At 34.2% G+C, this 24,736-nt stretch overlaps 4 protein-coding genes across 4 annotated transcripts; 2 read left to right on the top strand and 2 right to left on the bottom strand.

The window, feature by feature from the left end:
• Positions 1 to 7,860: 7,860 nt before the first annotated feature.
• Positions 7,861 to 8,875, top strand: LOC145139534 (uncharacterized). The gene is made up of 2 exons (XM_079073328.1): positions 7,861 to 8,422; positions 8,496 to 8,875. Exons 1-2 carry the CDS (start codon positions 7,861 to 7,863, stop codon positions 8,873 to 8,875), a joined length of 942 nt encoding a protein of 313 aa, XP_078929454.1.
• An 833-nt stretch (positions 8,876 to 9,708) lies between these two features.
• Positions 9,709 to 11,027, top strand: LOC145139532 (uncharacterized). The gene is made up of 3 exons (XM_079073327.1): positions 9,709 to 9,843; positions 9,935 to 10,577; positions 10,630 to 11,027. Exons 1-3 carry the CDS (start codon positions 9,709 to 9,711, stop codon positions 11,025 to 11,027), a joined length of 1,176 nt encoding a protein of 391 aa, XP_078929453.1.
• A 1,607-nt stretch (positions 11,028 to 12,634) lies between these two features.
• On the bottom strand, positions 12,635 to 13,982 carry LOC145139531 (uncharacterized). The gene is made up of 3 exons (XM_079073326.1): positions 13,830 to 13,982; positions 13,108 to 13,738; positions 12,635 to 13,032 (listed from the first exon to the last, which is right to left on the bottom strand). Exons 1-3 carry the CDS (start codon positions 13,980 to 13,982, stop codon positions 12,635 to 12,637), a joined length of 1,182 nt encoding a protein of 393 aa, XP_078929452.1.
• A 2,537-nt stretch (positions 13,983 to 16,519) lies between these two features.
• On the bottom strand, positions 16,520 to 17,708 carry LOC145139530 (uncharacterized). Its single transcript, XM_079073325.1, has 2 exons — positions 17,214 to 17,708; positions 16,520 to 17,131 (listed from the first exon to the last, which is right to left on the bottom strand). The coding sequence occupies exons 1-2, from the start codon at positions 17,706 to 17,708 to the stop codon at positions 16,520 to 16,522; spliced, it is 1,107 nt and encodes a 368-aa protein (XP_078929451.1).
• Positions 17,709 to 24,736: the final 7,028 nt, after the last annotated feature.

Genomic DNA, 24,736 nt, shown 5'->3' with positions numbered 1-24,736 from the left:
ACTTTTTTCTCTCAATGGAGCACCCGAAGAACAACCAGGTTTGTCTACTTTTCATCAAAATTTTACCGTGTTTGTGATTAGGAGTAGGTTTTGTATATGGGGTTAAATTTTTTTTTTGAAAAAAGTCGAAAAAAAAAAAATATAAAACCGTAGGTTTCATATGAAACCTACGGTGTACAAGTGCCCAATGCACAGATTGTGCAGTGTCGACTTGTACACCTACGGTTTCGTATGAACCGTACGGAATTTTTTTTTTCATTTTTTTTTTAAAAAAATCGATTCAATAGGATCGGAACTGTATGTATTATGTAGTTGCATAATTTTTTTTTTATAAAACCAAAACAAAGGGAAACCGTAGGTTTTTTGGAAACCTACGGTGTACAAGCATATACTGCACAGTTTGTGCAATAAACACTTGTACACTGTAGGTTTCCCAAAAAATACGGTTTTTTATTTTTTATTATTTTTTTAATAAAAAAAATTATAACTAATAAACATTTGTATCCCCTTGTATATATCTTATGATTTTTTGTTGGAAAAAAAAATCGTAGGTTTCCTATATCCTATGGTTTTATATATATATATATATATATATTTCATTTTTCTTCAAAAAAAATTGTGTAAACGTATTTTTAACGAGTGTATCCCCTTGTATGTATGTTATGATTCAATGTTTGCATGTTGTTAAAAATGATGTTATTTTCTATGTCTCAATTATAGCATACAATAGCAATGTACAATCTATTTGAAAAAGTTTTTATGTTTATAATGTGTAGATATTTTGGAGTATACTGTATTGATAAAATAACATTGTGTTTTGGTACTTTCGGGTTTGTTATAAAATATGTTATTGTCACACCATTTTCAAAGTACAACGCTAAATTTGGTATACTAGTAGTATAGAAAATACAAAAAAAAATGTTGTCAATTAATTTCCTATGGTATTTTATACAAAGTAAATAGAATATATCAAATGATTAAATCTTATATTGTGTGGTTTCTCTAATTGTTTATCACTTTTTTTCTTTTATAAAAATTTATTTAACCTTAATGTTTATTTAATTTTGTAGCTTCCAAACAAAACGATGATGGGTCACTTATCTGTCAAAGCTTCATGCCATAAATTGCATGAAGTTTTGAGTGGCTTGAACGGACCTGTGCGCAATAGTTTTTCAACAACTAGCTTCGGTTACTTGTTGGACCTACCAGCTCAGTCCGGAGACAGACTTCTTATTCATGGGCTGTTACTGCATATGTTGTGTCCTACTGCTGAAACGGACGCAACTGAGCGTCTATATTTTAGGTTTTCTAGACGTACACTGTCATTTGGGCCGGAGGAGTTTTGTCTTGTGACCGGACTTTACATGGGCCGGTGTCCTACATCAAGGATCGAATTTTCAACCATGTATAAACACGGATATGGTGAAAATACATTTCTGTCCAGAGTCTTCCCATATCGCACGTACACTTCTTTACTTGTAGAAGATTTAGAGCTCCTTATCTTGAATCAACGGTTCAATGAAATATCGGCTCACGACGGTGTCCGTGCCATTTAACTATATTTCCTCAATCAAGGTTTTTTGGGAAAGGAGCTTAATGATAAAGTCACCAAGGAATTTTTGTGGGTGGTGGAGAACCTGGATCAATGGAATAGGTATTTGTCAATTTAATATTTATAATAAAATACTAATTTTTATATGTTTAACTAATACTTTTTCTTATAATATAGGTTCTCGTGGGGGAGTTATCTATGGACTAAGACATACCCTAGATGGTCGGGTATGTTTAAGAAATTTGAGGATCATATGTCCAACCATCCAACAAAAGCGATTGTGTACACACTATCGGGTTTTGTTATTCCTTTGAAGGTATATTTAAGTAATTAAAAAAATATATTTAATAATTTATCGGTTTTTATTTTTTTGATAATTTTAGTTAGTGCTAACACTTATAAATTAATGTATATTTATTACAAGATATGGATATGGGAGATGTTCCTAGTAATTCGGGGAAATGCTGCGATACGACGCAATTATTTATATCCTCGTATATTGCGCTGGTTTCATATTAGGAGGTTAACTTGGGCGAAAGTTTGCGATGTTTTCGATGTTGATCAGGACGAGGCGCATCAACCCAAAAAAAAGATGATTGCCTCAGATGCCGAGTCCTCTACTCCACATTATTTGTCATATATTACTAGTCTGAATTGTGAATCGTCTGAAGTCCCTTCTTCTATATGCTACAACTTTAGAAATGATGTAAGTAAATTTGTAAAAGCAGAATCTAGTATAATAAAAATTATCAACTATTATTGATATATGAAATAATTTATGTAGGGGGCATCTTCGTCTGATCCATACTGTGGAAACAGCCAATCTTCTAAGTCTACCGAGGGAACTCATACGGTGGGAATTAACAAAAAAACCGCGCGAGAAATAATGGCAAGACTTCAATCTTTGGAGGAAGAAATCTGAGGATTGAAAAATAAAGGTGGAACTCGAGACGATGATCACTTGGAAGAATTTTTTAACGAAACTTTTGAGGTATTACTATCAATTTGAATAAATATGATGTATTAATTAATTTTTTAACGAAGTTTTTTATTAATTATTTTTTCTTTAAATGTAGGAGAATGAGAATGTGGTTGGTAGTCCACAGAAATCAAATCGAGTAAACGAGGATGAAGATGTTGATAATCCACCAATGTTTGATTCTAGAAAACAAATACAAATCGTGAAGGAGATTATAATTTTTTTTTTTTGTATATTAAACTTTTTATTTTATTAAAGTATATTAAAAAAACTAATATTTTTTTTGTAGAAGAAGAAGAAAAAGAAGGTTGTTGCTAGCGAGATTGTGGATGCGGAAAATCATATACCCGGGCCTCCTGTTGTGAAAGAAAGTCGTCCGGTTAGGCAATTGAAACCTTCTCAATATCTTAGCTCCCCATACGTTTCGGTAAGTATGTTAAAAATCATATTTACTATAATTTTATTACTATATGGATAGTTATTGACTACGTATATAATGTAAGTTCAAAATACCCCCCCCCCCCCCCCCCGATATCGTACAGGTGGGGTAATACACAACGAACCACCACCCCCCGTATTTGTCAGCGATCCACCGACACTTTTATTGGAGCCGTATGTGAATCCGGGTTGTAACGCTCCTGCTCTATACATGGGAAAAAATGGAAGCAAAGTTTTGGGATCTGCTTTTTTATGCAAGTGGATTGGGATTTTTAGATGAATCGGTATGAAGACATTCGTTTATATTTAAAATTTAAATAATTTAATAAGCTACTTATGTTTAAATTAAATTTAAATGCAGCATGTTGACATATGGGGAAGACTTTTGAATGAGCGGAGACTGAACGATGCTCGATGGACAATCATGCCATCGTCATTTTTTGGTGCATTTGAGATGTTCCGGTGGGCAGGAAGTGCAATGGGAAATCCGTTTGACCCATTGGATGGATGTAAATTTTGGCTAGAAGTTGATCGTGTAAGTAAAGAAATAATATATATATTATCAGTCACTTTAATTGTCATATTACACTAATTAAACGATGTAATTAATTGCAACAGTTGTGTGTTAAAACGGGTTTATTTTCCAATATGCATCAACCCACATCATTGGGTACTTGGCGAGTTATGGATGGACACGCTGTCGTTGAATTTGTACGACAGTTTCCGATTATTTGGCACCGTGAAGATTATTGATTTTGTGCGGTTTCAAGAGCTCATGGACCGCATTCTGCTGGAAATTGGCTATTGGAACCACATGGGTTTGCCTGTTCAGAAAGCATCCATCACTGTTACGGATGTTACGGACGTGCCCCAACAAGAAGGGATGTTTGGAGAGTGCGGTGTATTTATGCTGATGTTCATGGAGCAGCTTGTTTCAGGTCAACCGATTGGTATATCGATGGCACCTGTTGTTGCTGCTACTCAGTTTCGCTATAGGATGGCCATGATATATTATGGATCTTCTACACATGCGATTTTTAGTTAGTCCGAGTTGTATGTTTTTAGTGACATTCAATGTGTACTGTTTCATGACGATTGGTTAAGAAAATGTCCCCTAATTATTAAACACAAACAAACTAGCAAGAGAATAGTACATATTATACAGATTAATCATAATAAACAAGCAAATATAAAACTTAATACATAGATAAACTCATAAATAATGCATAAACTTACTACTTGATTAATCAATAATTATTAAATTCAAACATCTGGAAAATCATTTGGAAATTTTGCTTTTTCTTGAATCACCCATTCGTAACTTTTTTGTATATGTTTTTGAGAATCTTTTTCATTTTAACCTCTTCTTTGTTGGCATAGTCTATTGCATCTCGTACCCAAACCCTTGCAGTTTTTATGTCGTGTTCATTGTCTTGAACCGACCTCATTTTAGACCAAATATCGGCTTGTAAGTTATCCAACCATTTCCTATCTTCTTCAACGCCTTTAATCTCGTTCTTGATCTCTTCTTCATTTATCAACATTTGCAATCGCTTCTCTTGTGGCATCAACCACCATTTTTCTTGAGAGGTGGACATGATTGTATGTGTATGAGGGTTATAGATTAACCACTAATATATGATTTGTAAATCTCAGACGCATACATTTAAGTCTCTATATATAATTGACAATTTAACTACTTTTTTAATAGGTTTTGACTACTGTCAAATAGCTTTTGACTACTATATTAGGTGTTGTCATATCGTACCAAGACATTATTCTAATTTGACTACATTCTTATAGGATTTGACTACAGTCTACTAGCCATTGGCTACTACCTCATGTGTAGTCTTATCGTACAGTGAAGATTCGACACATGATTGTTATTTGACTACTTTTTATAGGTTTTGACTACTGTCTATTAGTGTTTGACTACTATTTTATTCGATTGACTATTTTTTATAGGTTTTGACTACTATCTTATAGCCGTTGACTATTATCTAATGTCATATTTAATGTAAATTTGTTATCAATTCAGAAATCAAAGAAACAATAAAAAAAATTGTAGTGTGAAAATGACAGAAAGATCAAAGGAGATGAAAAGGATCCTGGGAAAATTTAATTGGCCATCTACGTCCAACAATAAGCTTCCTTTGGAGTCAAATTCCAATAACGTTTCAACCAATCCCCCTCCCCACATCGATCTTCCTATATTAGGGGAGAAGATGGATGAGGAAGTGAAAAAGTGTTGTTACAAAGAGAAGCTGATGTGGATAAGGCATTTGAAGATTATCGTATCCAACGAAACCTTCTAGACAACTACTGGGATGATATTGACCGTAAAAGGAATTGGATTATAAGTACTAGGCAAGAAATCCAATCTGCCGAGAGTTCGATCCGCACTAGTGAAGAAATTTTTCGAAAGCTAAAGAGTGAATTACAACTTCGTGAGTACTATTTGGAGAAAAAAAAAGGAAGTCCTTGCTATGAAAAAAGAGTATCCTTACGAGTTTCCGATGTGGGAAGAAGATGAGTAGTATTTTAATAATTTGCTTCTTTGTTGAAGTAATTTTAAGGTAGAATATATGTCTATGTATGTCTTTTATTTGTAATTTTTAGGTAATATATCTGTATCTTTGCTTTTTAGTAGTGGTTGGTTAGGAAAAAAAAAATTTGTAAGAGTATTTGGTTTACCTATGTTTAGTAATCTAATTATGTTAATGTCAAATAATTGTATTTGAATGAGTATTGTATTGTAAACTAGATACGTATGATGTGTTTAATGTCAAGTAATTGTATTTTAATGAGTAATTTATTTCCAACAGTAAACTAGATACCTATGATGTGTTTTAATGTCAAATAATTTATTTCACAGAATAGTCTGTACTATATGCGCCCTATAAGATTCTTTAATTGTCTATATAACAATTCTGCCATATGACATTAGTTTGTATCATAAAAGATGGATCCTATTTTACCACTAACCGGACCAAAAAAGATGTAAAATTAAAAATGTTACAAGTGAAACGACATGTGAAGCACTTTCATAGAATTCATAGCAAGATCGAAAATACACATCTGGATGAGGAAGAACAAACAATTTTACTGGCGGCTATGGAGCTATTTCGTTTGGAATCTAACGGTAGAGAGTTTGTCCATGTTGATTCTTGGAATGTTATGAAGAATCTACCGTATTTTTAATTATATTCCAATCACGAATGAAATTTGTTTTGTAGCTTAAATTCTACGGTAGGGAGCTTATCTATGTTAGAACTTCCTTTCCTTAAGTCTAATTTCTATCTGAAGAAATAAATATATGATATTCCAGAAATCATGTTTGTTTTATCTGTTACTCAATGTAATGTTTGTGTTTGCTAAACGAAATCAGAAAAAAGAATAGATTACAACTTGTACAAAACAATATTAAAAGGATAGCACAACAACTTACCATAGATGGAAACACAAACCATTACAAATAATAACATACATTACATTATGAAATGGGTCGAGGTTATTACCGGACAAAAAAAGATGTAAAATTAAAAATGTTACAAGTCAAACGACATGTCTGCTAATTTTGACAATTTTATTTGTGCACAACATGTGTTCAAAAGTTAAACGAAATCTGAAAAAAATATATTACAACTTGTACAAAACAATATGAAAAAGATAGCACAACAAGTTACCATAGATGGAAACATAAACCATTACAAACAATAACATACATTACATTTTACATTTTACAACTTGTAGACAACAACACAAAAAAAGAAAATCCAACTACAAAGTAACGCTATCTTCAAGTGCAGTATTTTACTTTGAATCTTCTTCTTCGATCGAGCTAAGTTAGAAATTATCAACGAATTATTGTCTTTTGCATCATCCACCCAACAAATAAACCCAGACTGTTGTGGCTGATAAATAAATATAAAAAAAATTTATGTATATTGTGTAAATATTCACTAAAAAATTATAATATAAATAATTATAGGACAACCCAAATACCTCTTTAGGATAAGCGTAAAATAACCATCCAGGGTTGTTGGTAGTTCTTGAAGTCCTTATAATACCTTGAGCCCCACAATTGCAAATTGTCATTTCTTTGGTTTATGAGAAGTAAATTTTTATTAGTGTTGACAGGTAAATATATCTTCAATTATATACTGCCATTAGACTACTATTTTATAAGTATTGACTACTGTCTACTAGCATTTGACTACTAGTTTATGTGCTGTCTTATCGTATAGTGAATTTCGGACATATGATTGTAATTTGAGTACTGTGTAATAGGTATTGACTACTGTCTACTAGCATTTGACTACTAGTTTATGTGTTGTCTTATCGTACAGTGAATTTCAGACACATGATTGTAATTTGACTACTATTTTATAAGTATTGACTACTGTGTATTGGCATTTAACATTATTTGACTACTGTTTTACATACTTTGACTACTTTCTACCCTGCATAATGCATTCTTATTTCGAAATGACTACTCTAAAAAGGAATAATTAGCCCTGCATTCAATTTGAAATGAAATCCATTTATAGTGGACACCGTATTCATTGAACATACCAATTGGCAAAATGAGTGGATTCAATGAGGTATACAAAAAAAAATTTCGAACGTACCAATATTCTTTCATAATCTTGAAAGAACAAATCGTAACTCTTTCACAATCATTAAGAAAGATATGAGAGACCGGTTTCAATTTTGTTTTGTCGCATTGGGATGCGTGGTATGTCCTTCTATATACTAAGTTATTATTTATTTCAAGTTCATATTAGCCTAATGTTGGTATCGTTTCTTACAGATTACTACATTTCTCACATCCATGATACCAACAATATTTTTTGGTCATGTACCCCTTATTAGGGCCAACATAACGACAATGTATGTTGCTCTTGCTTTGGATGGTAATCATGAACCCCTGATCATAGCATTCGCTTTGGGAAGCATAGACTGTGACGAGGCTTGGATTTGGTTCATGACAAGGTTAAAAGAATGCTTAGGTGACACTACTGAAGTTCATTTCATAAGCCATATGTCTGATTCCATAGACTACGCCATTCAGCGGGTATACCCAGATTCATATCATGGGTATTGTTGTAAAAATATAGCCGACAAAGTTAGGGCTTCCATAGGAAGTACCGTTGTGAAACAGTTGTTCTGGAAGACATGCAAAACGTATAGTGTGTCTGAATTTTATGTTTCTTTAAAAAAATTAACAAATGAGGTTAATGGGAATGATCTTCGCTGGCTTGAAAATATTGCAATTGCAAAATGGGCTCGAGCCTTTTTTCCTAAAGTCCGTTTCAATGTGAAATATATCAGCATTCCGATTGGATTGAATTGGCTAACAACAAACACGCACGAGTTACCGATAACATCAATCATTGAAGTGGTCCATCAGTCGATACAAACAGTGTACGACTATCGAGCTGCATTTGGAGGTAATAAATATTTGTTATTTAACTTTTACCTTAATATACCCCCTATTTGATTGTAACTCAAATAATTTCACAGAGGGAATGCATGGTCATCTTACCCCTTATGCACAACACGTGCTTGAAAGAAGAATGAACCAGTCTAATGGTTATGAGGTTACACAAATTGGTAGTGACAAATTTGAAGTGAGTTTAAATTTAACCATAGAAACGCTACAAGTTGAACGTGGTATTTGTACTTGCGAAAAATGGCAAAAATGCGGCATACCCTGTGAACATGGTATATCATCGCTAAGAAGGCTTACAGTTGAAGAAATACAGCAATTGGTAAATTATAAGTTGACTTCTGCGATGTACCGAAATGCATTCCAAGCTGAGGCGGTTAATCCTATTCCAATCCTTCTGCATTGGGAAATACCAGTTGAAAATATGGTCGTCTTACCACCATTTGCACGTTAGTAATATGTTAAGTTATCTTTATTATTAATTTTATGTTTATTTGTAATTCTAATTTCCTTTTAGTTTTTATGTTATCTTTATTATTAATGTTATGTTTATTTGTAATTCAAATTTCCATTCAGTTTTATGTTATGTTTATTAGTAATGTTATGTTTACTTGTAATTCTAATTTCCTTTCAGTTTTATATTATGTTAATTAGTAACGTTATGTTTATTTGTAATTCTAATTTCTTTTCAAATCCGGATATTTTCTGACGAACAACTATGTACAAAGAACGTAACCAACATATAAAACATGAAAATCGGACTTAAAAACATACTTTTATGGTAAGCTAAAAACGGAAACTTATGTTATTTAATGTCGTTTTTAACAACACGAAGCATACTTTGGAAGGTATAACCAATGAGGTAACGATGTCGGATTTGAAATCCGGATATTTTCCGACGAATAACTATGTAAAAAGTACGTAACCAACATATAAAACTTGAAAATCAGACTTAAAAATGTTATTTTATCGTAAGCATGATTATAATTTGACTACTGTGTTACAGGCATTGACTACTGTCTACTAGCATTTGACTACTAGTTTATGTCTTGTCTTATCGTACAGTGAATTTCGGACACATCATTGTAATTTGACTACTGTGTTACAGCCATTGACTGCTGTCTACTAGCATATGACTACCACTACTGTGTTATAGCCATTGACTACTGTTTACTAGCATTTGACTACTACTTTATTCCTTTTAATATCTTTTGAAGTGATTTATGGAAAGACTTATCACTAAATTAGTGTTTAACTTGTCAACATTAAAGATGAGTTTCTCATACAATGACCATGAAGAAAGCTTTACCAACTTGCCTGTTTACGTCCACAACATTCAGCGTACAAATCCCCATAGTCACTTTCATCAAAACCGATGTTTTGGATCGGTTTGAACTATGTTTTGTCGCTATTCGATGTGTGGTAATATACTTTCGATTTGTTTATTTTTTTTGCTAAAAAGATTTAAATTAGTTTGAAAACTAATAATTGTGTTGTACTAACTATGAAATAGATCAACGCATTCTTAGGATGCATGCTTCCGATCATCTTCATAGGCAGTGTTCGTATTCGAGGAGAGTATCTTAATTCAATGTTCGTAGCAGTTGCTATGGATGGAAACAACAACACTACACCAATATCATTTGGTATCGGGGTGGCAAATAATGTTAACTCCTGCACTTGGTTCCTTATGAGGTTGAAGGATGCTATCGGAGAGGGTAGGGAAGTTGCGTTCATAACCAATATGGACGATACCATTTCTTCTTTTGTGGATCAGGTATTCCCTGAGGCTTATCATGGTTATTCGTCTAAGAATGTTTTGATTTACTCTCGCTTAAGAATTGGTCAAAGCACAAATTTAGACTACTTGTTCTTCCGTGCATGCAAAGCATATACCACGCAAGATTTTGAAAAATCATTTTCTAAGTTAAGTCATGTTACACGTGAGGTTCTTGCCAACATCGGGAAAACGAAATGGGCACGGGCCTATTTCCCGAATATACGTTGGAATGTACTAAACATTAATATTCCAGAATTCCTATTGGTGTTATCGGTTAGTCAACGCAATGTACCGATAATAACGCTAATTGATGCAATTGTTCAGTACATCCAACAGACGTTTGCAGAACGCAGTGTCCTGGGAGCTAATTTAGAAAGTTTTTATAAACCATTAAAATATCCATAATTGACTATCCTTTTACTTTTTAGGGATGTTGAACACCGTATTCACCCCTTACGTAGAGATGGTCCTTCACAGGAGGATGCAAAAGTCTCTACGATGGAAAGCAACTAAAATTCCACCTGAGATCCCGTCTCCGTTCCCCTCTGATATTTTCCAAGTTTTTGATCTACAAAGAAGGTGTGTTGTAGATCTTAATCGACACACATGTTCTTGTGGGAAATGGCGCAGTCTGGGTATAGCATGTGGTCATGCTATTGCTGCAGCACGTTATACAAAAAACACGGAATTAACCGATATGGTTCAAATATATTATCTTGCTGATGTGTTTCGAACTACATACCAGACTAGAAATGTGAACGTTGTTCCCCCTACATCTGAATGGGAAATACCAGAGCCGTTGATGGTCGTTTTAATCCCTATGTAATCCTATTTTACTATTATTTGCTAATAGTTTTCTTATTAAATCGATGTGGAGTAACCTGAGATTGTGGTTTTAATAAATGATGTAAGCATATAATATTCGATGTGGAGTAACCTGAGATTGTGGTAATGAACATTTCCATTTTACAAAACCATATTGTTTATATTACATTAGGTGGTATAAATCAAAAAATATTTACTAAACATTAGGTGGTAAAATTCAAAGAAATTACATTGCAACATTTACTCTTCTTTAACAATTAATAGCATCTACAATATATAGTTATTGTAAAATTAAAACAGTATATTTATGTAAGTTATACTAAAATTTGACTACTCCTTCACATTATTTCACAACGGTTTCATAAATTTTGACTACTAGTTTCTAGAGTGAATAATGTTTTGTCATTTCGAACAGTAAAATTGTCCTTTCAAACAGTACTTCTATGTTGGTCTCACCCTATTAATATGCAACTAACATATCTCTTAAACGTGATACATTACAACATTCAAAAATTTAAAATGAATTCATCTGAGTTCGGTGTTTGGCATTGTGAAGAAGAAGATTGCTATGTTTGTTCCGATAACAACCCAATTCCGGAAGGCCCAGATTTCCCACTCCCAGATAACATGCCTGACGACATTTTCCAAGCTATGAAGGCCGCTGAAGAAGCCAACGAAAGGGACTCTCAAATTAGTCGCATACTCAACCAACGCGCAAACGACGTAGCAGATCAAGTAATTGAAAAAGAAAAATGGATTGCTGAAACTACAAAAAAAATCAAAGAGGCTAAGAAATGGATTCGAGATGCAAATAGGGAGTTTAATATGCTTCAAGCTGAACGGGAACATCTAACAGATGTTGTTAGAATTAGAGGGGATTTTATCGACCGTGAACAAAATTTGTATCCCAAACAGTTTCCTAATCTGTGGAAACCAATTTAATTATGTTATGTTTATTATGTCGCAACTTATGTTATTTTATCGAAAGCTAAAAATGGCAACTTATGTTATTTTATGTCGTTTTTAACAGCACGAAGCATACTTTGGAGGGTAAAACCAATGATGTAACGATATCGGATTTGAAATCCGGATATTTTTCGACGAAGAACTATGTAAAAACAACGTAACCAACATATAAAACATGAAAATCACACTAAAAACATACTTTTATCGTAAGCTAAAAATGGCAACTTATGTTATTTTATGTCGTTTTTAACAGCACGAAGCATACGTTGGAGGGTAAAACCAATGATGTAACGATATCGGATTTGAAATCCGGATATTTTCCGACGAACAACTATGTAAAAACAACGTAACCAACATATAAAACATGAAAATCAAACTAAAAAACATACTTTTATCGTAAGCTAAAAATGACAACTTATGTTATTTTACGTCGTTTTTAACAACACGAACAAATGGAAAATATATTACAAAGACAATGGCAAATACATTACAAACATAATATATTTCAAATATATTACAAACACAATGTCAAATATATTACAAACATAATATATTAAAAATATATTACAAACAACACAACAAATATATTACATAGTCAACGACAAATATATTACATGCATCAATATTTAAAGGGAATAAATTTTACATCGTCAATAAAACAGCCATCAAAGGGTCTGGTATTTCCCATTCAGATGGTGGGGGAAGTGGGTGAACAGTTTGTGTCTGGTAGACGAGTTGAAATACATCAGCATGGTAATATACTTGAACCAAATTAACTATTTCATGCATGTTTGAATCACGTGCTGCTGCGATGGCATGACCACATGCTATACAGAGACTGCTCCATTTTCCACATGAATAAGTACGACCGTTAAGGTCTACAACACAAGTTGTTTTAAAATCAAATACTTCATACACATATGTCGGCATGTGAGACAAGATCTGTTGGGGGATCTGTGTTGCTTGCCAACGAACAGACTTTTGCATCCTTCTTTGAACCACCATTTGAGCATACGGTGTTAGTACACCAGTCAAACTCCCTGAAAAATAAATATGGTTAGAAAAGGTTGTTGTACAACCTATTTAATTCTTTTATATTGCACCCGAAAATATACCTGCCATTATACTTCGTTCAACAAATGTATTTTGCATGTACCCACGAATTCCCTCGATAAACGCTATTATCGGTACATTACGATGATTGAGCGATACTACTGAAAAATATTGAGGAACTTCCATGTTGAGTACATTCGAACGGATGTTAGGGAAATAGGCTCTTGCCCATTTCGGATGACCGATATTCATAAGCACTTCACGAGCATCAATGCGTAGCCTAGAAAAATTATGTTCAAAAGTCGACATAGTGTAGGATTTTAATGTTATCCAGAACAAAGTTTCCATTGATCTTCCAGAGCCTACTCTTGTGCGTAAATATTTGTGGACGCTCTTACAAGTGTAACCATGATAAGAATCAGTGAAAACATTATCTACGCAAGAGCCAACAACATCGTACATATTGGATATGAACGCTACTTCCTTGCCCTCTCCGAGACATTCTTTTAACCTCATTAGGAACCACGTAGAAGTTACCACATTATTTTCAACCGCCATACCAAATGCTATAGGGAAAGTCAGATTGTTCCCATCTTTAGCAACCGCTACAAACATTGTTTTTAGGTAGTCCCCTCTAAGACGGACACTACCTATGTAGAGGATAGTCAAGAAACAATTTACGAATGCATGGACCTGTATTTTTTAAGAGTGAAAAACAATTAGTTTAAATGTACAAATATTAACAAATGTAAAGCAACAAAAGAAATTTGGAAAAGAAATATACCACCCATCCAATAGCCAGAAAACAAGATTGGAAATGATCCATCAAATCCGTTTTGATGTGAGTGTCAGTATGCGAGTTGGTTTGTCTTAGGTTATAAAGGTAAACAGCCAAGTTGTTAAAACTTTCTTCATGGTCACTGTCAGAGAAAATCATTTCGAATCACTTGTAAGAGACAATTACCAATTACTGAGTGCCCCTAAGGTTGTGGAGGTAAAGGCCTTACCACATGCAGACACATATGTATGTAGGAGCTGTAAAGGCAAGGTCCATAATGTATTGTCTTTTCGAACAGTATATTTGTTGTTTCAAACAGTATCTCCGTGTAAGGTATCTGACAATTGGATACTCTTTGACATTATTTGACTACGGTTTCATAGACTTTGACTACTGCTTCGTAGCCTACATAGGCTATGTTTGGCGTATTAGCTGAAAAGATAGTTGTTAGCTGAAAAGCTAGCTAATAGCTGAAAAGCTAGCTGTTAAATAAAAAGCTAGTTGATAGCTGAAAAACTAGCTGATAAAAAATAACGTTTGGTAAAACTAGCTGAAAAGCTAGCTGAAATATATAAAATTACATAAAAAGGCATCTAAGAATATGTGTTTCTATAATTAATTAAAGGGTATATTTGGAAATTTTTTAAAAAGCTCCTAAAAAGCTAGTCTAAGTAGCTTTTCAAAAAGCTAGCTTATAAGCTACTTTTTGGCTTACCAAACACGACAACATAAAAAAGCTCGAAAAATAAGCTAGCTGTGGCGCGCCAAACATAGCCATAATGTATTGTCTTTTCGAACAGTATATTTGTCGTTTCAAACAGTATCTCCATGTAAGGTATCTGACAATTGGACTACTCTTTAACATTATTTGACTATGGGTTCATAGACTTTGACTACTGCTTTGTACACATCATAATGTATTGTCTTTTCCAACAGTAGATTTGTCGTTTCAAACAGTATCTCCATGTAACGTATCTGACAATTGGACTACTCTTTGACAATTATTTGACTACGGTTTTATAGACTTTGACTACTACTTTGTAGCCTGCATAATGTATTGTCATTTCCAACAGTAGATTTGTCGTTTCGAACAGTATCTCCGTGTAAGGTATCTGACAATTGGACTACTCTTTGACAATTATTTGACTCCGGTTTTATAGACTTTGACTATTGCTTTGTAGCCTGCATAATGTAGTTTCAAACAGTACTTATGGGAATCCACCTAATTGTTTATCAGTCTTTTTTCTTATTTTAAGTACTCCAATAAAATTAAAACAAACTAACAAACAAATTTAAAAAATGGCCTCCAATCAAATAACTTCTTCCTATGCAGCTGCTCCGTCCATTACTCCACATCCATGGACGATAAGAGAGGTAATGGTGGTAACACGATGTTGGATGAACGTTTACGAGGATGTAACAACCATGGTTAACCCTGATTGCTTTGAAGGTGATGAATGGACCCGCATAACAGCTATGTTTAACCTCTCGTTGGGAGAAGGAAAACACCGAACACAAGAAGATATTGTTGGTAAGTGGATGGATTTAAAGGAAAAAATCACATGGTTCAATCAATGGTATCATCATCTTAAAAGAAGGTATCGTTATCCAAACAACGACGAAGATCTTTTAGAATTGGTTAAAGATCATTACATCTTGGAGCACGAGGGAAGTGACTTCGAGTATGAGGATGCATGGATTCTAGTTAAAATAAAAAATATTTCATGTAGAAGACTCTTATATGTGAAATGTCTTATGTAATGTTTGCTACTGATGTATCTCGTTTTCTATAATGTTTTATGTTTGTGTTTTATTTTTCATGGAATAAAGTAGATAATAAGTGGGGTACTAGATTTAATTAATAATGTCAGAAGTGCAGTTTAATACAAGCAATACAGATTACAAATACGTGAATTCAATACTTTCGTACATTAATCTAAGGACAATTTAAATCAAATGTGCTGTTGAAATCAAAAGTAGGGTAGACGCTTTCGTTCCGTGACCCGCTTCCGGATGCGATTTCATCGGTCATTATGCCCTTTTGTGTCGATTTTTACCTCCCCCCAGATCCGCTCCCCGATCCCCTACCCGTACAATCATTCCTCGTGTGTCCAAAATGACCGCATGTAGAACATTCTTGTCGTATGGGACGCTCACCTTGCGATGGAATATGGCGAATGTTTCTTGGTCTACCCGACTGACGTCTCTCCATTATGGGTGGCTTCAGAATCATCAAATCATCGGGAATCTCCCACTCAGATGGACTTGGTAAGGGGTTCACAGACTCCTCGTAAGTTTTCCTCATTGTCTCTATAAAGTAAGCTTTTAAAGCAAATTCCGAACAATCTTCGTAACGGTTCATTGTGAGCACTTTTATGACATGGCCACAAGGTAAGCCATCTATTTGCTATCGCCTACATGTACAGGTTCTTTGTTGGAAATCAACAATGACACATTTGTGAGTAGAGCTTTTCACTTCAAATCTACTATTTGAGATAGGATACACCATCCAATTATTATACAAGCATTCTTATTTGCTTCTATAATCGTTTCAGCCAATGGGGTGAGTGTTGTTTTTGCTTCAGCTAAAAAAATAGACATAATTTCATAATATCATATAAGTAGTAAAATAACATTACAAGTACTATTATATATAAAATATTAGTACCTGCAACATTACGTTTCTGAAAAATCCATTATTGCATTGTTGCACGGAAATACTCAATCAACATCAATATTGGCATCTTTCTTGCAAATCTTGACATTGAATTTATCAACTCTGCACTATTTGATATCATAAGAAAATACTGATTCCCGGGAAAATGTGCCCTAGCCCATCTTTCTGGATTGATGTTTTGTAGGTATTCCCATACAAGGGCATTTAACTTTTTAATTTTTTTCATCCCATTATTGAATTTTTTAATAGTATAGGTTTTGCATGTCTCCCAAAATAATGCGTGTATTGTATCGCTGCTTCCAAATTTTGCTGAAATGTTGAAATACAAATGGATACCACATATTCCATGATGGGCGTGAGGAAATATATTTGCAATTGACGTCGCTATGGATGGAGCCCTATCAGATATGAATGTAAGGTCTTCCACGTTGCCTATACATTCACATAGTTTTCGAAGGAACCAGGACCATGTCTCTGTACATTCACTTTTGCATATGGCATAAGCAACATGCATGATTTGGTTTTGACCGTCCATTGTCACTGCGAGCAACATCGTACCCTTGAATTTACCCTTTAGGTGACCACCATCAATTATTAGGGCCGGCCTACAATATTTGATGAACGCTTGTACCTACAATTATTTTTGATGGCATTAACAAATACCAATTAGGATTCATATGTTATATTTGTTATAAAAAATTATCACTGCTTACCGAGCAACCCAACGAGATATAAACGAACTCAAACTGATCATCATCATCTGTTCTTATCTGAGTAACAGTTCCTGGATTATGCTTGACCAAGTTGTGCAGATACGCTGGTAGTTTGGTAAATGAATCCTCTTTGGTACCTCTTAACATCAACAACGCATATTGTTTTGCCCGCCATGCCTGTTGGTATGAGATATTGATTGGAAATTTCGAATTGATGTCCCTCACAATTTCATTACCCCGATAAACTCTATTATAATCTCCGGCCAATACTTCAACGATAAAGTGGCCGAGTACCTTTTTCTTTGATTGTCGATGATTAGACTCTAAGTTTGTTGCACAACAAGTGTGTTGGTCAACAACCTTTGTGACTTGGAAAGCAGTAGTCGATTTGATTCCCCTTGCCCTAACCATCCAAGAACAATTTTCTACCAAACAAACCACCTCGAACCTTTCTTTGCTCGATCTGGTAGTCTTATACTGCTTACCTTCTTCCATGCATTGTCTTCCAATTGCAAGCTAGAGCAACTCTTTGTCATCAAAAATGTCTAGAACCTTAATCTCTTCATTTATATCCACCCTCTGACATGGAATGTTCACATCATCGTTTACAGGACACGAAGGCAATGGGGGCATACCATGAAACATGGTATCTGAATTAATAAGTTTAGGTTCATCATCAAATTCTTCTCCGTTAAAATCACTCTCTAGGCCGGATATATCCAACTTGTCACAATCCGCAAACTCGCCATATCCTTTTAGTTCACCATCATGCAAAAATGGAACTTCTTGTTTTCCAGATTCATTACCAACCTTATTCACCATGTCTATTGCTTTTTTTGGTCAAAGTAATGATTTACACCAACATCATTAACAAATGTACCAACATCATTATCACCAATATACTTATAATTCTCCGGTGTAACATACATAATCGGTCTTGGCACTACAGGCACTACATTTACATTTTCAGCGACACTATGATATTGACTTTTACTTGGACTTTTAAAATTACCTATTGGGTTGTTGTTCCCTTTTCCACTTGATAAATTAGCTGCAGATGCCTTTCCTCTATCATCCACTTCGTTACGCGAAACGCCTTCTTCAACCACCACGTAGACAGACACATATTTATCTCCAACGACATTTATTACCTTGATCAGCTTTCTAATATCACGATCATCAACAATACCACAATAATAGAGTTGTTCTGGATGTTGATAAGCCAGACTGACTTTTGATTCTTCGGGAAGACCCATCTTGCACTTCACCAAATGAACAAATTCGGTGTACGTGGTGATTTCGTAAAATTCAACACCAAAATAAAACATTCTCGGATTGTATTCGGGTGGCCAAACATATGATAATTTAGAATTAACAAACTCTCATCTTCCATCCGTAATGAGCAATGCGAAATACTCGTTACAACTCATTATGTTAATTTTGAGAATAAAGAAGCTAGAGAGAAGTGCAGTTTTCAAAATACGAAATAATTTCAAAAATATGAAATATTTAATATATATATATATATATATATATATATATATATATATATATATATATATATATATATATATAGGGTAGGTTCAAAATAGTAGTCCACTCTGACAAAAAAGTAGTCAAGTTTAGCAAAACAATAGTCCACTCTGACAAAAAAGTAGTCAAGTTTTACAAAACAGTAGTCCACTCTAACAAAAACGTAGTCAAGTTTAGCAAAACATTACTCAACTCTGACAAAAAAGTAGTCAAGTTTACCAAAAATATTTTCAAATTTACCAAAAAAATCAGTCAACAAATTCAAAAAAATAATCTACAATTTAGCAAAAAATTATTGTATTAATTCTTAAAAAACTAGTTTATATTTTACAAAAAAAAAATTTAACAAAATAATTGTCAAAAAACAACTCTACATTTTATAAACAATATAATTGTTAAAATAATTCTACATCTTATAAACAATCTTTTTAATACTCTATATCTTATAAACAATCTTTTTAATTCTTTTTAATAATTCTACATCTTATAAACAATCTTTTTAATTCTTTTTAATACTCTATATCTTATAAACAATCTTTTTAATAATTCTACGTCTTATAAACAATCTTTTAAATTCTTAAAAAAATACTTTATTTTTTATTTTTTATTTTTTATTTTTTTTAAAGTGTAATGTTTTGAATTCTTAAAAAATTTTAACAAAATAATTGTTAAAATAATTCTACATCTTATAAAAAAAAATTTAAAAAAATTAAAAAAAAATTAATATCGTAGGTTTTTTCACAAAACAGTAGATTAAACCCCCAAAACAGTAGATTTTAAAAAAAAATTAAAAAAAATAACCGTATTTTTTCCCCAAAACCGTAGGCTACGGTTTGGGAAACCGTAGCTAAACCGAGAGGAAACTGTAGGTTTTAAAAAACCTACGGTTTTGTTTCTTACAAATGAAAAAAAAAATAAAAATAAAATTATACAAAACACGAAACAGTAGACGATTTGGCGAAACAATAGACGAATGTAGAAACCTACGGTTTCGTGGGCTATATTTGGATATTTACTAATTTTTGGCTAAAATTTGCTAATCACTTCCTTAATTTGGCTAGATTAGTAATTACCCCTTTAATCAATTAAGTTATATATAAAATGCCATCATTTGATTAAGATTTCCATTTCGTACTATATATTTTTTTTCCGGTATTTATATATAGAAAAATTAAACCAAACATATATTCGGTTTTCCAAATATCTGAAGTCTTACCTTTAGTTTCTCACGACAATTAGATTTTTATGTTTTTTTACGGGAAAACCAAAATTCGCCGGGCCTCAAATTTACTTGGACCGGTCATGCGAAGAAGAATGAGAAAGGAGATCAATCATGTTTTCCAATGCCCCACCTATCTTAACTCCCTTTGGCATTTTCCAGCGATGTTCTATCTTAAATAACATCCAAAAGATATTGCCATTATGATAAGGAACTGTTTCAACTGTGCTAAGAACAAAAAAATGAAACATTCTTTTACTTGGGTTATATATAACTCATGAGTATTTGACTCGATGAAAGTATGAACACCAAATGTATATATAACAGTTTTGTTGTTTGATTAGATGTTGATAGCATTACAATATTAATAGCTCAAATAACTAGCATGTTGTGAGCATACAAATAATTCTTGTAACCTCTCACGAAGACTAACACCTTATATATAGACACAAGGTGTGCGTACATCTAAATATAAAATAACATGTGGACTAAAACAGTTAAGCATAACAAACCATCTTAGACTAACATACGCCATAAGCTATCTATGCCACGTGAAACAGACAGAAGAGATTAATAAGCATAATTTAGCACCTACTTTAGTATAGACTTCATTTCAAACAGTCTCATTCACTTTGGATGTTCCAACTTTGGATATCATCAGCAGCAGACACTTCACAATAAAAACTATTAGCCAACATTCTCCTCATTTGTGAAGATTCAACCATCTTCGAAGTCATCTACATATATGCGTAATATTGAGCAGAGCCTTCTGAACTTCCGATCACCATGAGAGCAATTCTCAAATCTCCCTCTTGTCTGGATTCGAAATAAGGCTGCAAAAAATATCTGAATCAACAGATTCTGAATATGAGTGGATTGACATATTTCATAGCAATCAATATCAAAAAATTGTTAGGAATCGGACCGGGTACACGCAGCGGAAACACACTATCACACACTCACAAACGAAACGAGAAAATAAAGCAAGAAGAACACAAGGATTTTACGTGGTTCAGATTCGGTGTAAATCCTACGTCCACGGGCTGCAACTAGATTTTCTTATTAACTCAATAAGATTACAATTTATAACTCTACAAGTTATATTTGATGCACACTTTCTCTGCTACACAACACACATATATATAGCTGTATATGTGCATAAACTTCCAAATATATATTATTATATATATTGCTTTACGCCAATAAAAAAAGAGAAAAGTAAGAGTACACAAATGTTAAACAACTGTTGGAAATTGACGTTCACCAATTCTATGGCCATCTTCTTTGACCACCTTTTCCTCCACCAATTTTCTCCACCAACCAACAATCTCCCACTTGGAGAAAATAACCCAACAATTCTCCAGTAATCTTAAAACAACCAAGTCTTCCAAGCCTCCAGTTCCCAAGAACAAGCTAAACTTAGTCCAATTTTTCTAATTGCAGCCGCCCCTCATCATCATCTAGAAGGGCCAGTTGAAGTTCCCACTAGCTCCAACTCAGCCGTGGCTAATCCCACCACCGACTCATCCTCTGTCTCAACCGGTTTGGACACTCCACCAGATCCAGAGATACACCGAGGACCACTAACACTCTCCAAACATAGCAAACATCCAACAGGAGAGAATTTTTCAGTCTTAGTCTTCAAACCCAACGGCTCTTTGTAACTTTACCCGAAACACGTCCCGTGCTCCCATTGTCACCAAATCCCCTGAATGGTTTAGACTTTCGAACTCGTTCAGCTAACATCTCTTTGGCTCCAGAGTTCATGTTTCCAAAATGAACTCTCTTAGCACCAGATTTAGCGAACCAGATTTTGTCATGCTTAATCGGGACGGTCATACTTCCCTCAGCAGGTACCTCAACCATATACAATGACCCACACTTCATACCATGAGCAATCACCGAATTACCATTGACCACCCTCCATTTACCACCACCAAACCTTACTTCCAGTCCTTGTTTATCCAGCTGACCAACATAAATCAATTTCTTTTTCAGCTCCGGAATCACCCTGACATTCTTCAGGTTCCATGTAGTTCCCAATGAAGTAACCAGATCAATATCTCATATGCCCGTTACTTGAAGCATCTCGTCATTTGCCAACCGTACCTTCCCAAAATCTCCTTTTAGATTCACCATCGTTTCCCCGTTGTCCATGGCGTGAAACGAAGCCCCTGAATCCATGACCCAAGAGTCTACAGAACTTTCCATACTGAGTAACAATGCATCATCCCCAGAAAAATTCTCAGCATCAGCAATGTTCAATTCTTTCTTTGGACATTGACTCTTAACATGTCCCACTTCTTGACAGTTCCAACATTTCACATTCTTCAAAGTTCTAGAAGAACTTTTTCCCCAACTCCCACTGCTCCCACTATTCCTGCTATTCCCTCTACCTCTTCCGACATTTAATAAATCAGAAGAGGAAGATCCACCTTGATTCTTGCGTCTGATATCCTCGCCTAGAACCAAATCTCTAACCCCTTCAAAAGTCATACCACTGGTCCCCACGGAACTTGTAACAGCAGTAACTGTTCCGGACCAGCTATCAGGTAGAGAAGCTAGTAGCAGCGAAGCTTGAGTCTCATTATCAAATTTAATTCCCACAGATGATAATCTGGACATAATTGAATTTAGATTGTTAATGTGAACCGTAACTGAGCCTTCCTCATTCATCCTTGTAGTGAACAGCTCCTTCATCAAGAACACCTTGTTAGCCGCCGATGGTTTCTCATACATATTTGATAGAGCCTCCATCATACCACGCGCCGTGGTTTCATTCATGATGTTGAAAGCAACGCTCTTCGTCAACGACAATGTAATAACCGCCTTGGCTTTCTTGTCCTTTGAGTTCCACGCATCTTCAGCAGCTTTTTCCATTTTCTCCGGTTTGTCTCCGAGTACCACGTCCAAGTCTTTCTGACATAGCAATGCTTCTAATTGCATTTTCCACCAGCTAAAATCAGAACCATTGAACCTTTCGATTATAACCTTGTCTTCAGCCATTACGGCAAACAAAAAAAATAAGGTACACTCGTGTGTGACAGAAAAACGATCGTACCCTCCAAAACCTCGCTAACCAGGCTCTGATACCAGTTGTTAGGAATCGGACCGGGTACACGCAGCGGAAACACACTATCACACACTCACAAACGAAACGGGAAAATAAAGCAAGAAGAACACAAGAATTTTACGTGGTTCGGATTCGGTGTAAATCCTACGTCCACGGGCTGCAACTAGATTTTCTTATTAACTCAATAAGATTACAATTTATAACTCTACAAGTTATATTTGATGCACACTTTCTCTGCTACACAACACACATATATATAGCTGTATATGTGCATAAACTTCCAAATATATATTATTATATATATTGCTTTACGCCAATAAAAAAAGAGAAAAGTAAGAGTACACAAATGTTAAACAATTGTTGGAAATTGACGTTCACCAATTCTATGGCCATCTTCTTTGACCACCTTTTCCTCCACCAATTTTCTCCACCAACCAACAAAAATAATCTCTTTTGAATTCCCTTCGTCTTCCTTCCAAGATATCCAATCCCCCATGGATCTTTGACAATTTCACCACATTTTATACTTCTTTATATCCTTCAATACAGTACAAGGATTCTCGACTGTCTTTCCAAAGGCTTCCGCAATCTAAGCAAAGTAATACTCCATGAATCCCCTCATATATAGATATCCAATATTGTAGACATTTTGATTTATTGGTGATAAATTCATCTAATCATTTCTTCAAAAAAACCAACAACAAGCTCAAAAAGTCATTTACGTTCGTTAATAGAAAATCAACAATGATGAAATCATAAACTTCATTATCTCCCCTCATAATTTTATACCGATAGTTAGGCAAAATCCCTTCAAATATACATCCTTGGTGATATTAAGAATTTTGATAATCTTATTTGAAAACCATATTTCTTCTTTTGGTTTACCAAGAATGGCATGAAATCAGATCTTGAACTGTTTAAACTTTTCATAGTTTGTGTAATCGTTTCCGTTTAATTAATTTGAAATGGGCTTGATAAATAATAACAAGTAATTAAATAACTAAACACTAAATTTTTAGGTTTGGCAAGTAATTATTTAAATAAAAGGCAATCCCCTAATCTAATAAATAAGTACATTTTTGCCACGTGGAATTCTCCAAGCTCCTCCAAATCAATTTTTCCCGCTCAAATTTCGAAGTGATTTCCCGAAAATGCCCGTCTCGTCGTTTCTACTCACCACTCAGTAAAATCCGCACAATTCAATTTGCCTATTCTTTCGTCCCTGCACTCCAATTTTGTTCCTGAAAATCAGGAATCAATGAACAATATACTCCGTAAATAGGTATCCGATATGCTGACTTCTTATATTTCCATTTTCTCGATCTAAAACCTAGATTTCACCACAACTGGATGCGTCCTCTTCGTCCTCCACCCAGTGGCAACAAACCCCACCTTAAAAGACGTTGCTTCCTTCTCTTCTTGCCTCCTTTATCGTTACTCATGGTATGCTTCTACCTCCGTCTACGATTTACCCCCAAATTTATGATTCTCTTTTTCTTCTGACTCAAATGTGTCATCCTCGACATCAATATTGCTTTTCTTCTGCAATTTGTTGTTTATCCGGGTCAGTTCTTTAATCTGGTCTTCTTATATTTTATTGTTTGTTTAATTTTTTCTTGATTCTAAATGTGAGTATTAGTTTGATCCATCACTTAATTCTTTCTTCTTAACCTAGCGTAATAAATGATATTCAGAAAA

The sequence above is a fragment of the Lactuca virosa genome, chromosome 9 (genome assembly GCF_052849685.1).
Source record: "Lactuca virosa cultivar CGN04683 chromosome 9, Lactuca_virosa_CGN04683_v6, whole genome shotgun sequence".
NCBI classification, from domain to species: Eukaryota; Viridiplantae; Streptophyta; class Magnoliopsida; order Asterales; family Asteraceae; genus Lactuca; species Lactuca virosa.
The sequence above is the reverse complement of the archived record's forward strand: the minus strand, read 5'-3'. Positions and strand labels throughout refer to the sequence as shown.